Below are 17,584 nucleotides of genomic sequence, written 5' to 3'. Positions count from 1 at the left end.
CTGGACTACAAAGCCCTCCACTATTGGGCTTCAACCAGCTTGACTCATTTCAGGCTATATGTTGTATTTCAGCTTTTCTGGAATATTCACATCACTGAGTATATCATGCTGTTTGGTGCCTTACTTACATCACACATTCCTTTTGTCTGCAAGGGCTGTTTTTTGATTTCTCTGTCAAGTGAACTTGTTTCTTGTCCTTTAAGACCAAAATGAAATGGTATCTTCTTGAATTGGACTTCTAGTACTCCCTCACCTAGAATAAATTCTTCTCATTTCTAGGTTCTTATAACAGTATGTATTATAGAAATGACCCTCAAAAATTGTTTATTAGATACTGCCCCAAAATAACTTTTAAAACTATGTATTTAACATCACAAATTTATTTGCAGCATGTTTACGTCGTAAATTTAAAATCACTACCAATCATGTAATTTCTATCATATTAAAATATCAACTCCGTCAAATAAATGTATGTCATAGTTTTTTAAAATATGACAGAAGTAATCTTAATACGTGTCTTAAGTCAGGTTATTCCAGAAGACAGCCTCCTAGTGCAAGTGTGACCCCAGGAGAAACAGGTAAGGGAGTAGGAAAAACATGGCAGGATTCAGGTGAAGTCCCAGCCTCCGCCGGATGCTGCTGGGAGCTCAGGTGGCAATTGCACATGCAAGTGTATCCCATTTCTGGGCAACAGAGTTGTCTTTCGAAATTCTGCACTTGTCATTATTGGCTGAGACAGTGGGTATGCATGAGGCAGGGGAGGGGGACAAGGAACAGACTTCTAGGCTTTTTCTTCTCTATTTTAAGGTGGAGAGGCTCTAATAACCTAAAGCAAAAGCAGCAAAACATACAGGCTGGAAGGTGGGGTGCAGCACTAAATAAAGGGCTCTGTGGCTATTTGCATGAGTTCCAAAAGTGTTCTCAGTAATACCCCAATATTTTATCAATAATTTAAAAAATACATAGACTTCTGATTCTGGGAAGATACAGTATATATATACTTTTCCCTGTTCCTTCCACTAAGTGCAACTAAAAACTCTGAACATTATACATAAAATATAGGAGAGTGGGAGGAGGACCAGCTAGGGATCTCTGGACCTAAAAAGCAACACAGCAGTGAGTTCCCTGGGTTTTCCTTTTGCCTTTCATGTCCCAGACTGGGCAATGAAAAAGCCAGCAACCTAGAGATGCAAATGGACTCAGACAAAAACAGTCACAACAAAAGCCTGCTTTCTGCAGCCAAAGAACAAGAAAAGGTAGTCTTAAGGAGAAAGTGTTTAGAAAGTAACAACTCTTCTGAAGGGGCCCAGCTGGAGTGCAGGAGACAGGTCAGGGCAGGAGAGGTGGGAGTCCCGGTCTCAGAAGCTGAGGCTACTGGAACGGATGAGATGGCTGGGGTGAAGAGAGGAATGGAAGATGAGGGCCGAAGACAGAAATGGGGGAATGTTTATAGCATTATCAGCCTTTAGTTTAGCAATTAAAGAACTTGGGAGCTTTATAAAAAAAAAAAAATACACAGGCCAACTGCCCCTGGAGAATCTCGGGTCCTTTATGTTATTATTATTAATTCGAAAGATGATTCTAAGGTGCACTAAATGTTGCAAACAGTTAAAGGGTTGGAGAGAAAAAAAAAATTGAGGACTCGCCATAAACGGAGATGATTGAGAGGAAAGCATTCAGGATATTCATGGAGGCAGAGGCATGGCTGCGAGTGGTCAGCACCACCAAAGCTGCAGGATGGCAGGGATCCAGGACTCAAAGGCGGTTCTGTCTGGAACAAGGAAACAGAGGACTTTGTTAAAAGATTTCCTAAATATTAGAATAAATGAGAAAAGTAAATATTAGTATCTTGTTTTAAAGGCCAAAAAAGAGAGTTGTCCAAAGCAATGATAGGAAAAAGGAGTCAAGAAAAATCTCACAATAACTTTAGAACTGTCTGAACAGTATCTCTTATGATTTTATTTACAGATGTCTATGAAGTCAGTCTATTTACAAAATGAGAGTACAAAATGATGTCAGAAGGCAAGCACTGAGATACAAATCTAATTTATATAGAGTGAAGACTTAAGCAAATTATAAAAATATTAGGAAATGGCAAAATCATGACTCAGTATTATACTGCCTTATATAATGTTTCTTATTTGACATTCTGGTATTTTCTTATACATTATTAGTTCTTGACTAGTTAATTTCCCTTTAAATATATAATTTTTATGATTTAATATCTTCTGAAAAGAGAGCATGAAAGCATCATTTTAAAAGAAAAATGGTAAATACTAACATATATGCAAAATGGTCTATTTTACACTATTTTCACATTTTGATTTACCTTCATTTTGTCAACAGTCCTATGGTGTAAATACAGCAGGTTTTAGAATAACTGTTAGGCAGAAGAGGAAATGGAAGCCCTTGGAAACTAAGTGATTTGCTCAAGGACCTTCGACTTCTGTGTAGCAGTCAGAACTCAAACCCAGGTCTTCCGATTCCTTGCAATTTTCGAGCACATTTGTTCCATTACGATTCCTGTGTCTTATCACTTCTGACCAGGCTTAGGGAAAAACTATGCCCCCTGTTTGACAGAGACTGTGCCAGTGGCAAGCTCTGGTTTGTGAGAAATAAAAGTGAAAGACAGTTCAGATATTTTGTCCAGAATGAAAAGCGTATCAGTTGTTTTATCCACAAGGTCAAAAGAGAGGAAAAAAACTTGTCATTGGATTCCATGGAAATGAGAAGCAAACTCTGACCTGCCTTTAAAGCTGGAGATTTCAAAGTTAAAAATAAGTAACATGTTACTATGATTTTTATTCAAATATTCCTAATGATAAGGTTCTCTTGAAAGGGTATTATAGTTCTCCTGTTTTGCAGAAGTACAAATTAAAATAAAAAAAAGAGGCATTAAAATTCATAATTCGATTTTTATAATGAATCTCTGTGATTAAAATATGGTATCTAATGAGCAAACATTATATACAGCTATTTTAAAAAGGCATCTGTTTATAAGATGCATTTCTCTAAAACAGAGAGAAAACTTAAATCTTGTTTTTCTGAATGTCTGATACACTCAACAAACTAAAATACTCTTATAAAGAGCAGCTTTATAATAATTATTAGAAACATTCTACCAAGACACTTCAGAACCAAATCTTAGTAATCTTCAGGAAAGACAGTAACATTGATTCCTGGATAATCATCATTTTCAAGTTCTTTATCATTTTCTTCAGTAATACATTTGCCACGTGCTTTTTCTCGGTTTCTTTTTTTCTTATGAGAATATGGGTTATTTTTCTCGTTGATTTTCTCTTTGGAATGTGAGTTAATAATAGTTTCTCTTTCCAAAGCACGTTGTAGGCAGTTGTAAAACCTGTAAAGAAATAAGTACTGTGGTTAAATCTGTGTTATGAAACGGAATGACTGAAATACACTTAGAACTTATAAATTATATAAATTTGATGTCTCATATTAACCTTAAACTATGAAATGAACCAAAGAAATAATGTGCTTCTTGCTTTATTATTGTTTAATTTGGGATTGTGTTTTTAGTTCTTTAAGGACAGTTCTGAAAATTGGTTTAGAATCACCTCTTGACAATCTCCATTCTGCCTCAATTTCTATTCCATAAGAGGGGACAAAGGAAGTAAAAACAGAAATTATTTATTTATAAAAAATCATAATGTAATAGCTCATTTTAGAGAATTTGGAAAATATATGAAGTTACAAATACAGATAACCTCTGTATAACTAAATAGAAATAGCCACTCTCAATATTTTAATTCTTACTAGTTTATTGTTTTCTGAATTAACGTATTTATACATGCACACATATACCTACTGCCTTTTACACAATTGTGATATTACATATAAAGTTATACATTGTTTTTTCAAATTTAATATTTATTCAAAACATTTTCTATATCATCAAATGAACTACAAAATAGCGCTTTTTAATGGTAGTATAACATTATGTCATCTAGATTGGCCTTCATTTATTTTCAAATTTTCTAAAACATAAATCCAAGCATGCCACAAAATGGTGTAACTCGTCCTTATCTGCTCATAAGAGCCTCTCCAGGATGTGCAACTTCATTTTCTATCATTCTCCACCCAACCCTGAACTTCAGACTCAGGTAACCAAGTCTTCTTTTTTTTTCCCCCTGGATTTTACTCTATTCCTAGAAAACTAAAGTTAAGATTAAATTGCTCTTTTATGATAACAGAGAATTAACAGCTTGTGTAAAATATCTTGTCAATCATATATGAAAAGTAAAAGAGACACGTGTGCCTTATTCTAATCCTCCATTAAAAAAACCTACGAATTCAAAGCTATGTTCTTGGGGTACCAAAAATAAACTGACAAAATGGAACAAAGACTCTTTTGTGCTGAAAGCCAAAAATAAAATCTTCAAATACTTTTTCCTTTTCCTTTTTTTAGGGAACTTTTAAAAAGTCCTTTGGAAAACTATCTTCCTCATTAAGTCAGAAATTTGTTTTTCCAATGACATGTTCTCCACTCATACTATGACCCTTTACACCGCATTTATAGCCCAGCTCTCAAAGTGTAATTTTCTCAGCTCTCACAGGCAACAAAAAGAGCTTGGAGAATAAAAAGAAATGTATGCTCAGGCAACTGTTTCTTTTTCCACTTCATATCAAATTGTCTTCAGTTTTCCTACCTCTGCAGTTAAGATTATCATGCCACGGGGCAACTTGTACTAAGTTCTCTTCATGAGAGAACTTTTTAGGCCAGCTCTAGGAAAATGAATTCTTGCTTTTCAGGTCAGTTATAGGACCACTTGCAATAAAAAAGCTAATTATTTGACGTCTGAAACAGAAGCATAAAATTAATGAAACTTAGGCACCATTTCATACCATCTTAGGTGTCTATTATTCACAAGTAACAAAGAATGCTATTTTCATATGATACATTTGGAATTTAACTGATTAAGCTCAAGCGTTTTTATTAAAAAACATGTATGTGACGTCCTATGCCAGGTGCTGGAAACAGAGGTAAGACACAGGGTCTGCCTTCAAGGAGCTTAGGGTTTAATGGGAGCTGCAGAGCTGGAAAAACACATGCAACATGCCACGAGAAAGATTAGGAGCATACTGAGGGGACTTTGCTCCACATGACATCATGAAAAGCTCCCTGGAAAAACACCCAACGCCTGGGCTGAATTGCAAGGATGAATGGAAAGCTGGCTAGGTGATGGGAGAGGAATTATGAGAGGAAAAAAAATGAGGGTTGGGGATAAACAGAGAGGAACTAAAGTATGAAAATAAAGTATATATTTCCACTTTATATTATTTACTTTTTTGATCTTGAACTATATAGGAAAATGTGTGAGTTATTTACTAACCTGCTTTACTTCCATTTTAAAAAATAAGACTAGCAACTATGAGGAGTTTAAGACATCTGTTATTCTTGACTCCTTCTCGTCTATCCCCATTTATCTGTGGCCATGGTCAGCTGATATTCAGTCCCTTTCATCTTGTTACTCAGGGTCCTCTTACTTCCTACCTGGACGGTGTAGCAAGAACTTCCTGTTCACCCCACCTCTCAACAACCTTACGTGTCTTCCAGGATAATCTTCCTAAGGCTATGAAGTCTTAAAAACAGCACGTTAATGGAAAAAGTCAGTTCACTAAATTTATGAGCCACCATTCTTGTGCCAGACACTCAAAAAATAATGAATAAGAAACACTCTTTGCCTTTGGGGAATTCAATATAATGTGTTAATTTTTACGTTCCATTATTGTTTGTGATTAATTCAATAAATACTTACTGGATTTCTACTATGAGCCAGACACCATGTAAGGTTTTAGGATAAGAGATAGGATAAGTGATATATAAGTGTGTGTGTAAGTGTGTGTGTGTGTGTGTGTGTGTGTGTGTGTGTTCGGTTGGGGGAGAAGTCGGTCCTATTTTCAAAGTGACCGTGATGTAACGGAAAAAAAAGACATATGCAATTAAATAATTGCAATTCAATCGTTCACATTTGTTTCGCACTGAGGCATAAACTGTAATGATACTGGTAAATGATAAGAATCTGAACCAAGGAAATGGCTATGGGGTTGAGGCAAGGATAAGAAAGATATTAAGGAAAGACTGATGGAATATTTTAGTTAGATATGTTCAATAGGTTATTGGATATATGGGTCCAACAACTTGGGAGATATTTGGAAGGCGTATCAGTATATGGGGAAGTAGCTGAAATCATGGGCCAGGAACAAAATCCTGAAGAACGACAATATTTAACCAACAGATAGAATAATAAGAGAAAGTTAAGAAGGAGCACCATAAGCAAGAAGGAAAGCAGCAGTGATACAACAGAAATTCTTATCCACAGAAACATGAAAAAGTGCTCAATGTCACTAATCATCAAGGAAATGCAAATCAAAACCACAATGAGATATCACCTCACATGTCAGGATGGTGATTATCAAAAACACACACACATAAATAAAAGACAACAAGTGTTGGCAAGGATGTTGAGTAAAGGAAACCCTTGCACATTGCTTGTGGGAAATGTAAAATGGTACAGCTCCTGTGGAAAACAGTAAGGTGGTTCTAAAAAAAATTAAATGTAGAATTATCATATGATTCAACAATTCCACTTCTGGGTATACACCACAGAATTGAGAGTAGGGACTCAAACAGATATTTGTATACCCATGTTCATAGCAGCATTATTCACAATAGCTAAAAGGTAGGAAAAAAATCCAACTGCCTACGGTGGATGAATGGATAAACAAAATGTGGTATATAAAACCAATGGAATATTATTCAGCCTTAAAAAGAAATGAAATTCTGACACATGCTACAACGTGGATGAACCTGGAAGACATGAGGCTAAGAGAAATAAGTCAGACACAAAAGGACAAATATTGTATGATTCTACTTTTATGGGGTACCAAAAATAGTCAACTTAATAGAGAGAAAAAGATAGAATAGTCATTACTAGGGGCTGGGAGTTTGGGGAAAGGGGAATTATTTAATGGGTACAATTTTAACTTGGGATGATGGAAAGGATTCTGGATATGGATAATGGTGATGGTAGTGGTTACATAAAAATGTTAATGTACTTAATGCCACTGAACTGTACACTTGAAAATGGTTAAAATGGTAAAGTTTATGTATACTTAAACACAAAAAAGAAAAGTAAACAAAACAAAACACCCAACCATAGGAAACAGATTAATTTACTTTTTCTTCCAATTTGTTTTATTTTTATCAACAATATTATATGCCAATATATTCAGCCTTTTAGTCTATACTTTATTTAAAATATTTATTTTCTTATTACAGAGTCGGTGAAAAGAACATGGCTACTCTATTCTACTTACGGCCAAATGGTGGTCCTATCTGACCCGTCAGTCCTGATCTGTTATTAATAGATACAAAGACAGCCTCCCTCTTATAACTGGTAAGTGGATCTCCAAACTTGACATTTTTCACATGGAAATCATTATGTAGGAAATTATCTAACTCTTCCCACTAAGAACTGGGCTCGGGAAGTGTATTAAACAAACACCAAATTTCTATTTGAAAATATTTTACCTTTTAACTTTGATTTTTCACATTTGCAGAACATTTCTCATTGCTGAAATATTACTCATTTGAATTTTGAATTATAAAAATTCTTATAGCCATTTTAATTGTGAAACTTTGGTCCTAACACAAACCAATTTTAGCACTCAATGTCTGATTGCAGAACTCATCACCTCGAGTATTTATTATTTTTTCTCTTTTCAATATCAGAAGAGTCACTCTTTCTCTTCATTTGGTTAGATGTACAGCTGTTCCCAAAGGAGCTCCTTAATTTGTTCACCCTTTCTGAATTCACATGTAATCTTCTAATCAGTATCTTAAGACACTTTTTACCCTTCTTTAATTTTTCACTGATTTTATATGATGAGCATGACTCTCTTGATAGCAGCATGCACACGATAATCACAAAACATATTTTTGAGTCAATGGATTTAAAGCATAATTTGATTTTATAGTTGGTGAACGTGGCTCAATTAATTTCACCAGGTGTATAGTTAGTTGATCGTGGGCTATATTTATAATCTTGTTGAAATTCACATAAGGAAGCAGAAAAACTGATTTGCTACCTCCTACATTTTATCAAATAGCCTCAATAGAATACTACCTAACAAACGTAGTCAACTTTTGGAATGGTACCAATAAGTACCTACCTATAGTTCAAACTCTGTAGCCTACTGGAGTGGCTGGTTGCTCTTCAGTTGCTTACTTGAAACCATCACTTTATTTAGAATGTTTGCTCAAAGCATTTTGTGGCCAGGTAAACTCTCAGCTTTTTTCAATCAGAATTCTGCTAGAAAATTAAGCCCTAATGTCCTAAGGCATCCATTGTACATAATGAATTAACTTCTCTCCAGTGTATCTAGAATGGTAAGTTATATACCATTGTTGGGAGAACTGAAAAATAGTCACCCGAATAATTTTGCGAATTCTGTGGTTCAAATGAGGAGCCCTGGTTGAGAAAGCCTGGATGGTGGCACTATGTGATTATTGGTTTATTCTTTTTATGTGTCACTGAAGGAGAAGGCTGTCCTATCCTGAGAATCCACACCATGACAGGACATCATTATGCACATACTATCGAATGGACACTAAAATTGTTCTGTAAGATAACTGTGTCCCCTAAGTTAGAGGTAAGAAAACTGAAGCCAAGAGAGTTGAGGCCTCATTCCCAGGTGGTAGAAGCTGCATTTGAACTCAGTTCTGCCTTGGGAGCCTAGTTGTACCTTTTCTCACCATGCGACACTGCTCCCATTGGCACTTCTGGCCTTACCTGCTTCAAAAAGAATTCTAGCTATTGAAGAAGTTTAAGCAGGCAAGTTAAGCAATAGGATTCCTGTGCATTTTATGGACAGGTTTCTGATGGTGATATGGAGAATGGCTTAGCAGAGAGATACACTAGAATTCTACTATCAGATGAGCTAATATTGCAATGGTCGTGAATGAAGAAAGGGGCAGTAAGGATGGCGAAAGAATGATTCTAGAGTTACTTAGGCAGTGATTAACAGGTTGTGAGGTGGCCAAGAGGGTGGGGAGAAGGGAAACAGGACATTATAAATGATACCAGGTTGGCCATCACCACAATAACTCAGAAATGTACATCCTAATGATGGGTAGGTCAATGGCATTATCTTCATATAAGAAAGGCAACATAATAGTCACTTTTTTCATATCAAAAGCTATTCTTAAAAAAAAGTTGAAAAAAGAAAGCAATGTAAGAGTTTTATCTACCAGCAGGTAAAGTTTAGGAACAAGTGAAGTGTAAAGATGTAAACTGATAGCCATAATCCTTCCTACTGGGACAATTATGGCAATTCTAGATCTAATCCATAAGAGCTGGGTATTGTACTCACCAGAGGTGTAAAATATTTATCAGGCTAAAATTAACCAGTCCATTCTCCTCAAAAGGAGATTCTAGGTAGTCTCCAGTAGCTCACACCCAGGGGGCAGTGTGTACCTCTTCCATGGCTGCCTTCAACTTGATCCGTTACGGTCTTGGTAGCTGTTGGGCTCTCTGACCTAAGTGCTTATGTTTCTCTCCTTTATGCCTGTCGTCATTTGTTCCATTCTTCTCGGTGGAGCTTATGATCCATTTAGTAGCCATGACAATCTGGCCTACTCTTATCTATGAGTTTGATCATCTTTTTATTATTCATGGTAAGGTTACAAATAGAAAAGCAGTTGGTGTGTACAATGGTACCTCGGTTTTCGAACGTAACCCATTCTGGGAGACCGTTTGAGATCTGAAACATTCGAAAACAGCTGACAGCTAGGCCTCAGGATCTTGCACTCAGTGGAGGATGCGTGATATGTTTGACATCCGAGGCATGTTCGAAAACCAAAGTATTTATTTCTGGGTTTACAGCATTTGTAAACCGAAATGTTCATCGATGGAGATGTTCAAAAACCAAGGTACTACTGTATAAATGTTTTCAAAGATGAATTAGGCATATAAGAATAACATGGAAATATCCAATTAATATACCTTTCAATCCTCTTCTTGTTTTCCTCCATTTTTTGATTTGCTATCTTTAACAGGAAATCAATATATTCCTCAGTTACCATCAGTTTTCCCTCATGGCTTAATGGGACTTCTAAGCCATGTGTGCTGCGGACAGCCTACGAAGAACAAACAATTTATATATGATGAATTATGTACTAGAGACATTGATAATAACTAAAGCAAAGTCCTAGTCAGGGTTGTCTTTAAACATAGTTCATTCAGTTCTATTACAGCATTTAAGTTTATGCTTTGATATAATTTAGCTAAATACAATTGAATCAAAGGAGATTAAATAGATTTTCCCGTCATATAGTCATTTCTTAAAGAAAGTCATTCTATACATTGTCTTTCAGAGAAGCAGAGAATATCAAAGAATCCAATAACTTTAATAGTTTCAATCTCACTAAAGCTGAAAAAGCTTTAATACACTATTTAAAGAAAAGAAATAAATCTCAACAGAAGCTTCAAGAGAAAATCAAAATGGACTGGAAGTGAAAGAGCCTCTTGGCACTGCTTGAGCAGAGTGTGGTTATAAGAATAAAGCACGCCTGCTCTAGCTCACAAAGTGGCCGTTTCTCGATGATGCTTAAGGGCTAGTCTCAGTAACCCTTGATGAAACAGTCAACGTGCTACAAGTAAGTCCAAACACTGGATATAGATTAAGAACAACAACAAAAACTATCATGAAAAATAAAAATTCATTCATGAAACCTTACTGAGAATCTGCAATGTTCCAGGCCCCATGAAAGGTCTGAAAATACAGGATGGATATAATATAACGTGGTCCCTGCCCTATAACAGCTTACACTTTAGAACACGAAATAAACAGGTGGACAAAGAATTATAATACTACATGGGAGCTATGACAGGAGAAACACACACATGTATGTGCACACACGTGTGCACGTGCATGCACACACACACCACACACACACACACTCAGAACGTTAAGGAAATGTAGAAGCGGTGCAACTAATTGAGACTGATGCCTCAGCTTTATGGGAAAGTTGGCATTTTAAAGGATAAGTGCAATTTCACCAGACCTAAAAATGGGGTGGAGAGGGGCATTCCTGCCAGAGGAACAATTTAGCTGTAGTCATGGAGATATGAAAGCCCATGACATATCTGGCAAACAACCAATAGTTTTCTATCTGGCTAGAGGGTAAGTATACTAGGGGGAGGTGAACATAAGTAAGGTAGATGGAAAATAGTTTGGGGAAGCCTTCAACATCAGGGAAAATATTTGGAGACTCTGACTTTTTCAAAAGGGAGATCTGACAGTATTGTTCAGAGGGACTGAAGAAGATGGAAAGCAGGGAGACCAGTCAGGAGACCACTGTCATGACTGAGGTGAGGGACACTGAGAGCTTAAGTCGGGGCAGTAACAGAGAATGTGGAGCAATCGTGTCAGGTGTGAAAAAGTAGAGGAAGATATGACAACTTGTAATTAACTGAATATAGAAGACAAAGGAGAAGAAGGTAAAACAACGGCTGTGTTCTTGCTTGGGCCACCAGATGCAGTGGGGAATGAGACGGGGATTCAAACCAGTACCGTGGATTTTCTACTTAGTTGTGCTTTATAGGGGTCTTCTTCTTATTTGGGAAATAGGTCTATTTTTTAAAAATCGATATAAAATAGGAAAGTCTAGGGAACTAGAATGGGGGACAAGCTGAAATTAGTTCAAAAGCAAACAATAAATGCCATGCCAAACAGTTAATACAAACAGTAAGTACTATTGCAGATAAGAATATGGCAAATTCACTAAGGTTAGCTTGGCCAGGAAAGGACTCAGAGAGGATGTGACACTTAAAAGGGGCCTGAAAGATCATTCAGTCCAGGGGTCGGCAAACTTTTTCTGTGAAAGGACAGTAAATATTTTCAACTTTGTGGAGCATATAGGACATCGAGAATGAGGTTAAAAGGAAGTGGAGTACAGTACAATAAAATCAGACTTCAAATGTACATCTCAACAACTCTGGACTTTGCCCTATAGGAAAGAATGTCACTGAAGGTTTTTGAACAAGGGCATGGCAACAAGATTTGAGTACAGAGAGACTAAAGGCAGGAATCTAATTAGAAGGTTATTCAATAAATTGGACCACTTTATGCTCAAAGAATTGCTTTTTGCCAAAAGGTATCTTACCAACATAATCTTTCCTCTCTTTCCCACTGTTATGCCAGAGTTCCTGAAACCAGAATCTATTGCCACTGAATGCTGTAAAAAAACAAATTTGTTAAATTCTGATAATCTGACTAAATCAGATAAACTGTTCTTAGCTCTATAAAATGCAAAAACACATATAACCCCAAACCTATAATTAAACTTAATTTCTGGTAGGAGTTTTAAGACTTAAAATTAAATCTACCCACATACCTATAACTTCAAGTATAATCACAAAGTTTTTACCAGAATCTGTGCATCCTGCAACTGTTGACACTGCACATGAAGAACAAATGGTTCAAATTTCAAAATGGCATCACCATTTGCTTTCTTCAGAGCTGCAATCTAAATAAATGAAAAATGTTAGTATCAGTCACAAATATATATGACCCTGTCCTTTGGTGACCCTTTATGATACATAACTTCAGTGTTTCCCAGGAACTTTCAGACTCATTCAGCATCCCTTTTCTGTAGTAACTTTTCACTCTGTTTTCTTGGTCCTCTTTCTCCAAAAACTTATTAATCTGCTTTTTTAAAGAAAAAGACTGATTTCTTCATATACTTTCTGTGTCATTCTTTCCAACCATATCTTTAAAAATTAACTACTGTATTTAATTCCATACCAGATTTTTCATTAAGAAATAAGGCATGTAGGTTAGCTCAGTTGGTAGGAGCGTGGTGCTGCTAACACCAAGCTTGCCGGTTTGATCCCCACATGGGCCACTGTGAGCTGCGCCCTCCTTAAAAGAGTCAACTATGCCATTGTAGCATGAAAGCAATATGTAACCAATGACCATGGCTGTCTCCCAATTAAAAACAAACAAACAAATAAAACAAAAACAAAAACGAAAAGAAAAGAAATATGGCATGTAAAAAGATGCTACCAGATTTGCTTAAATACTTTGTTGTTCGATTGAGGTTTGACACACATGTTACTATTATGTCCGACCTAGAATTTATATAAGGCAGTTGTTATTTCTGTCTACCTAGTATCCCTGGGCAACATCTTCCCTCCTTCACACCATTTGATTTTGGTGGGACTGTCAATCATGACCTTGTCACTCATCATTTCTCCTATCATAATATCAGAGATGCCAAGTACCTAGGACTGATCAAGGGTAGCATTCCATTTTACTGGCAAATATAACTGACCTCAGGGGCAGAACAGCTAACCCAACCAGGATAACTCAAAGTGAAGTACTCTGGGAATGATACATGGATCTTAGAAAAAAGTCTTTTTCTGCTGGGGTCACTGGCAGCTATCTTTCCTGCCACAAAGATCATCTATAGCAGAAGAAAATAAAGGCAGACATGCAGAGAGAATCAGTATCCAAAGAAGGGGATGGAGATTGAATGCGTACTCTGAAGACAACATCTGAGCACCTGAAACAGTGATGCAAAGTGCCTAATACTTATTCTCAAGAAGCAATCCTTAGACAGTAATTGTATAACTGACTTAGACTGTAATGTATGACTTAGACTTTGTATTTATTTTCTAATCCCTTTCTCCTAGCTCCCTTCCCTTCTATAATTTATTCCAGGTTACAGGGTTATCAAATGGCAGAACTGAAATCCAAAGTTTGGACAATATGTGTCCAACGTCCATGAACTCTCTACTAGGTCCAAGAGAATGTGTTTTGTTGAGCAACTGTCAGTAATGCTTGCATACATACGCGTATTTATACTTTTATCTCCTACAACTCAAAAAAGCCATGGTAATAAATTCTCTTTAGGCTTTATAATCTTCAGTCATTATAATTATGCACATAAATCACCTTGACTTTTCTATTCTTTTCACATGTACTTAAAGTGATTATGAATTAAAAAGTTTATTTCTACATTTATATATGAAAACTTACCATGTCATCTTTTACACAAGGTCTGTGTGTAACCAGTAGCCAGCAACAGTTTTTTTTCTGAACCTCAACACCATTTATATTCTAAAATAAAAAGATAACATAATGTAATTTAATCATACATTTACAAAAATAATAAGTACAATGTATAACATATTGTAGGCTTTCTTAAATTAATAATTCCAAGTGGTGATTTTAAATGCTACTGAGAACAATTTATTAGGTTTTTGGGTCAAGTTAACCCAAAACAAAAATGAAGCCAAATTATTTGAAATAAAAAAAAATTATATATATATATTTTTTTACTAAGGTAAAAGAACTTAATATTTTTAAAAATATGGTCATGATTTTGTCAGGAGAAAGGGATTACAAAGGGTTGTACACTAGCAGGTCATCAGTTGTACTCTAGCTATTTTATTTGGCTAGCACAATATTTAACGACAAAAACAAAAAAAAGACTATGAATTACTTTTGTAAGAAAGCACTGTTGTCACAATCCCACATAGGACCTACCACTTTTTACTCACACCTGAGCTGTTCACACCCTTATATGTCCCTAGTCTCTATAGGCATACATTTGTGACCTCTTCATTAGACTTTATATGTAGACCCAAAGGGCAGAGATAGGACTAAAAGATCAAAGTTTCAAGAAGGCAAATATTTTAACATCAGATTTTTTACTTATTAACTGAAAAAATGTTTATTTGCAAAGTTCTACTAGGTACTCTGGGTATAAACATGTCCTACCCTCAAGGACACTGGAAAGAGGATGCAGGAAACAACAAGTACTTTTAAATCACTCCACTTCTACCATTTATACAACAGGTATACTTTGCTGTCTGGCCTTGGAAACCGGAAGAGCTGTGCTTGTCCTAAATAACTGATTTGTTTTTATTCAGTGACCTCAGTGACTTATGTATCTGATTTTATTATGGCTGCTGTAAATCGCATAGCCAAATGTGTGGCCCACCTCTAGCAAAATTACAGAATCAAGGATCATGTTTTGGGGACTAATGTCATCACTGGCTTTCTCTTATCTATACTCCCTTTATCCAGATTTTCCCACTTTTAATTTTTCTTCTTGTATTGCCTTTTTTGTAAGTTGACCCAAATACTTCCTGAAATAATTCAAAGTGAACATGTAAACACAAGGTGTAAGATAATACATATAGCGAAAAGAGGTTCATAAAGTCTTAAAGCAGTTCAGAAGTAGTCATTACTTCCAAGTCTGTGTTTGTGTTCAGGTGGAAGAGGGGAGTTTGGGAGTCATGTCTTAGATATGTAGAGATGGGGGGAAACATTTCAGGAAAAATAAACATGGGCAAAGGCAAAGGCAGGTAAACATAAGATGAAAAATAAGAGTTAAGTTTCGGTAAATAGATAAAGATGAACAGAAGAAGCAGAAGATAGAGTTGAAAAGTATGCTGGAGTGGGAGTTTGGATTTAATGATATCGAAAAATGTATAATAAAAGATTTTAGCATCGATGAGTGACATGCACACAGAATTGTGCTTTAGAAAGGTGAATCTGTTAACAGTGTGTAACACGGTTTGGGATAGAGACTGGTAGTTTAGTGACCTGTTAGGGAACAACTGCAAAAATCCAGGTAAGATAGGGCAGTAGAAAAGGGAGAAGAGAGAGAGCAAGCCCAGCCAGTGTCAGTGCTCAGGAGGCAACCGAAGCAACATCAAAATGAACAGGCCTTGCTAACCCCGGAGACCAGCAAATGATCAGGGTACCGTCTAAAGAATGAGCTTATGAGTTTGCTGTCTTTCACGCTCTGAATTCAATTCTAATACCAAAGTTAACACACAGCTAACTTTTACAGTGCTCTTAATATGGGCCAGGCACGACACTAAATATTTCAAATAAATTATCCCATTTCCTCTACACAAAATCCCTGTGAAGCAGATACTCTTTATTATCCTCAGCTCATGGAACAGGGAGGGGATGAGTTTGGATAACTTTCCTAAAGTCACAAAGCCAATAATTCCCATAACTGTGAGCTGTATCACTCCAAAGCCTAAGGGCTTGACCACTACTTCACACTGTATACTAACTACAGTATTGTACTTAGCATAACGTAAAAATTACCAGAGCTGCAATAATGGAGTGGGCCGCTAGGAGGCAGTGAATACCTTAACCCTGGCGACGTTCAATCAGGCAGTTACAGTAAATTGATTGAGCAGTTGAAGAGATGCCACCAATTTCGCCAGGCTGGAAAGTCTTTAAATTCCCTTAGTTCTCAGAAAATCAAGTTCTTTAGCCCTTGCAACTCAAGAGCATTCCCAGGCCAACAGTTTCAGCATCTCTTTGGGGCTTGTTAGAAATACAATACCAGGACCACGCTAGACCTACAGAATAGAATCTGTATTTTAAAAGATCTCCAGGTGATTAGTAGACACATTAAAGTTTTAGAAGGAGTAGTCTAATTCACCCTTTAAGTTTCATAGATAAACAGAAACCACCCACCAGAAGGACAAACACAAAGAGGCTGGTTTGGGGTGTCGCCTTGGGTGGGCACAGGACTCCTAGTGTTTCACGCTATTATAAGGCAGGCGATTCAAGAGCACAAAAAAGGCTCACCCCATCTAGGAGGATGATGCGGCCAGCGCAGGAACTCGTGGTGAAGAACTGTTCTCGTTCATTGAGGAGCTGCACAAGGTCAACCACATCCTCGTCTACATCGCCCTTCCGGCTGAGGTCCGCTTTGCTCAGGCACTGCGCCTTCCATCTCCTGAACTCTGCACTACGATCCATGCGATGAAAGATTTAGGATCTGTTCTTTCACATTCACCCTCGCCTTTCCCTGGGGGCAGCCATGTTGAAACGAGTGGTGCCGAGAAGGTCCAAACTTCCTCGTCGTTCCGAACGTGGGCGATCCTCGTGAGGTCTCCTGGGGGCGGGGAGAGGCGGAGCCAGCAAATGTTGAAGACGGTCATACCCGCCCCTTTTCTGTGGAAACAGTGCGTGCCGTTGCAGAATTTGGTTCCCCACTGTAGAACCGGTAAGTGGTTTTAAAAAGACCCCTCAGTTGTTCAGACCTTGCATCTCCCCGGCGCTCGTCCAGGTGGAATCGAGCTTGATTTTTGGCTGCGCTCTTGCCTGCGCACAGTCCTCCCAGAGAACTGGTGAATAAGGAACTCCTGGCCCCCCGGAGAACCAGTGAATAACGAACTCCCGGCCGAAGTCTTCCCTCTAGGGGCTGCAAGTTCCTCGTCTGTAAATCCACCTGGGGAGTTTGACCTGCCCGTCCTGAGCTCCCGGCCCTGGTTTCTGGCCCTGGGTCTGCGTTTGGGCTCCACACCGCGGGGTGCCGGTTGGCGCTACCCCCGCACCCCCTGCCCGCCACCCGCTGGAGTTTCCCTGCGGCCAGGCCTGGGCTTGGGATTCCTGCGGCCGCGGGTGTTTGCTGCGTGCCTGCACCCACAGCGCAGCTTCTGGGGCAATTTTCTCCGGTTCCTGCAACTGCAGGGGTCCCAGAGCTCTTTCCACCCAACCTTCCTCCTATTTTGCCATC

At 37.6% G+C, this 17,584-nt stretch overlaps 2 protein-coding genes across 8 annotated transcripts in view; one reads left to right on the top strand and one right to left on the bottom strand.

Moving 5' to 3' along the window:
• Positions 1-360: 360 nt before the first annotated feature.
• TYW3 (tRNA-yW synthesizing protein 3 homolog) lies at positions 361-16,955 on the bottom strand. 4 transcript variants are annotated; one of them, XR_002138373.3, is made up of 7 exons: positions 16,651-16,955; positions 14,068-14,148; positions 12,455-12,553; positions 12,191-12,262; positions 10,029-10,162; positions 2,330-3,361; positions 361-1,771 (listed from the first exon to the last, which is right to left on the bottom strand). XR_002138373.3 is itself a non-coding variant. In XM_019743768.3 (7 exons), the coding sequence occupies exons 1-6, from the start codon at positions 16,822-16,824 to the stop codon at positions 3,145-3,147; spliced, it is 777 nt and encodes a 258-aa protein (XP_019599327.2). In that variant the 5' UTR covers positions 16,825-16,955; the 3' UTR covers positions 361-1,771; positions 3,123-3,144. The 4 variants fall into 4 exon arrangements, 2 of the variants coding, with proteins under 2 accessions (XP_019599327.2, XP_019599326.2); XM_019743768.3 differs by having other exon boundaries at positions 3,123-3,361; XR_002138374.3 differs by lacking the exon at positions 12,191-12,262.
• Positions 16,940-17,584, top strand: part of CRYZ (crystallin zeta) — a 40,749-nt gene continuing 40,104 nt past the window's right edge. For 3 of the 4 annotated variants that reach the window (XM_019743766.3, XM_074334956.2, XM_019743765.3), the window contains exon 1: positions 16,940-17,071. The gene's annotated coding sequence lies outside the window, so the exon portion shown is untranslated. The remainder of the gene's footprint in view (positions 17,072-17,584) is intronic. The other variant, XM_074334954.2, reaches the window with a different exon arrangement.

This window comes from Rhinolophus sinicus, chromosome 14 (genome assembly GCF_057876585.1).
Source record: "Rhinolophus sinicus isolate RSI-liver-muscle chromosome 14, RSI-T2T, whole genome shotgun sequence".
In the NCBI taxonomy this organism is placed as follows: Eukaryota; Metazoa; Chordata; class Mammalia; order Chiroptera; family Rhinolophidae; genus Rhinolophus; species Rhinolophus sinicus.
Note: the sequence above shows the minus strand (reverse complement) of the source record. Positions and strands in the feature narration are given on the sequence as shown.

Excerpts from the sequence above, each read along its gene's own strand:
- TYW3 (XM_019743768.3), bottom strand. The coding sequence starts at position 16,824 with ATGGATCGTAGTGCAGAGTTCAGGAGATGGAAGGCGCAGTGCCTGAGC. Across the intron at positions 14,149-16,650 it reads GCATCATCCTCCTAGATGGG|AATATAAATGGTGTTGAGGT; the intron begins GTGAGCCTTTTT and ends TTTTTATTTTAG. Across the intron at positions 10,163-12,190 it reads AGAGAGGAAAGATTATGTTG|GCTGTCCGCAGCACACATGG; the intron begins GTAAGATACCTT and ends TGTTCTTCGTAG.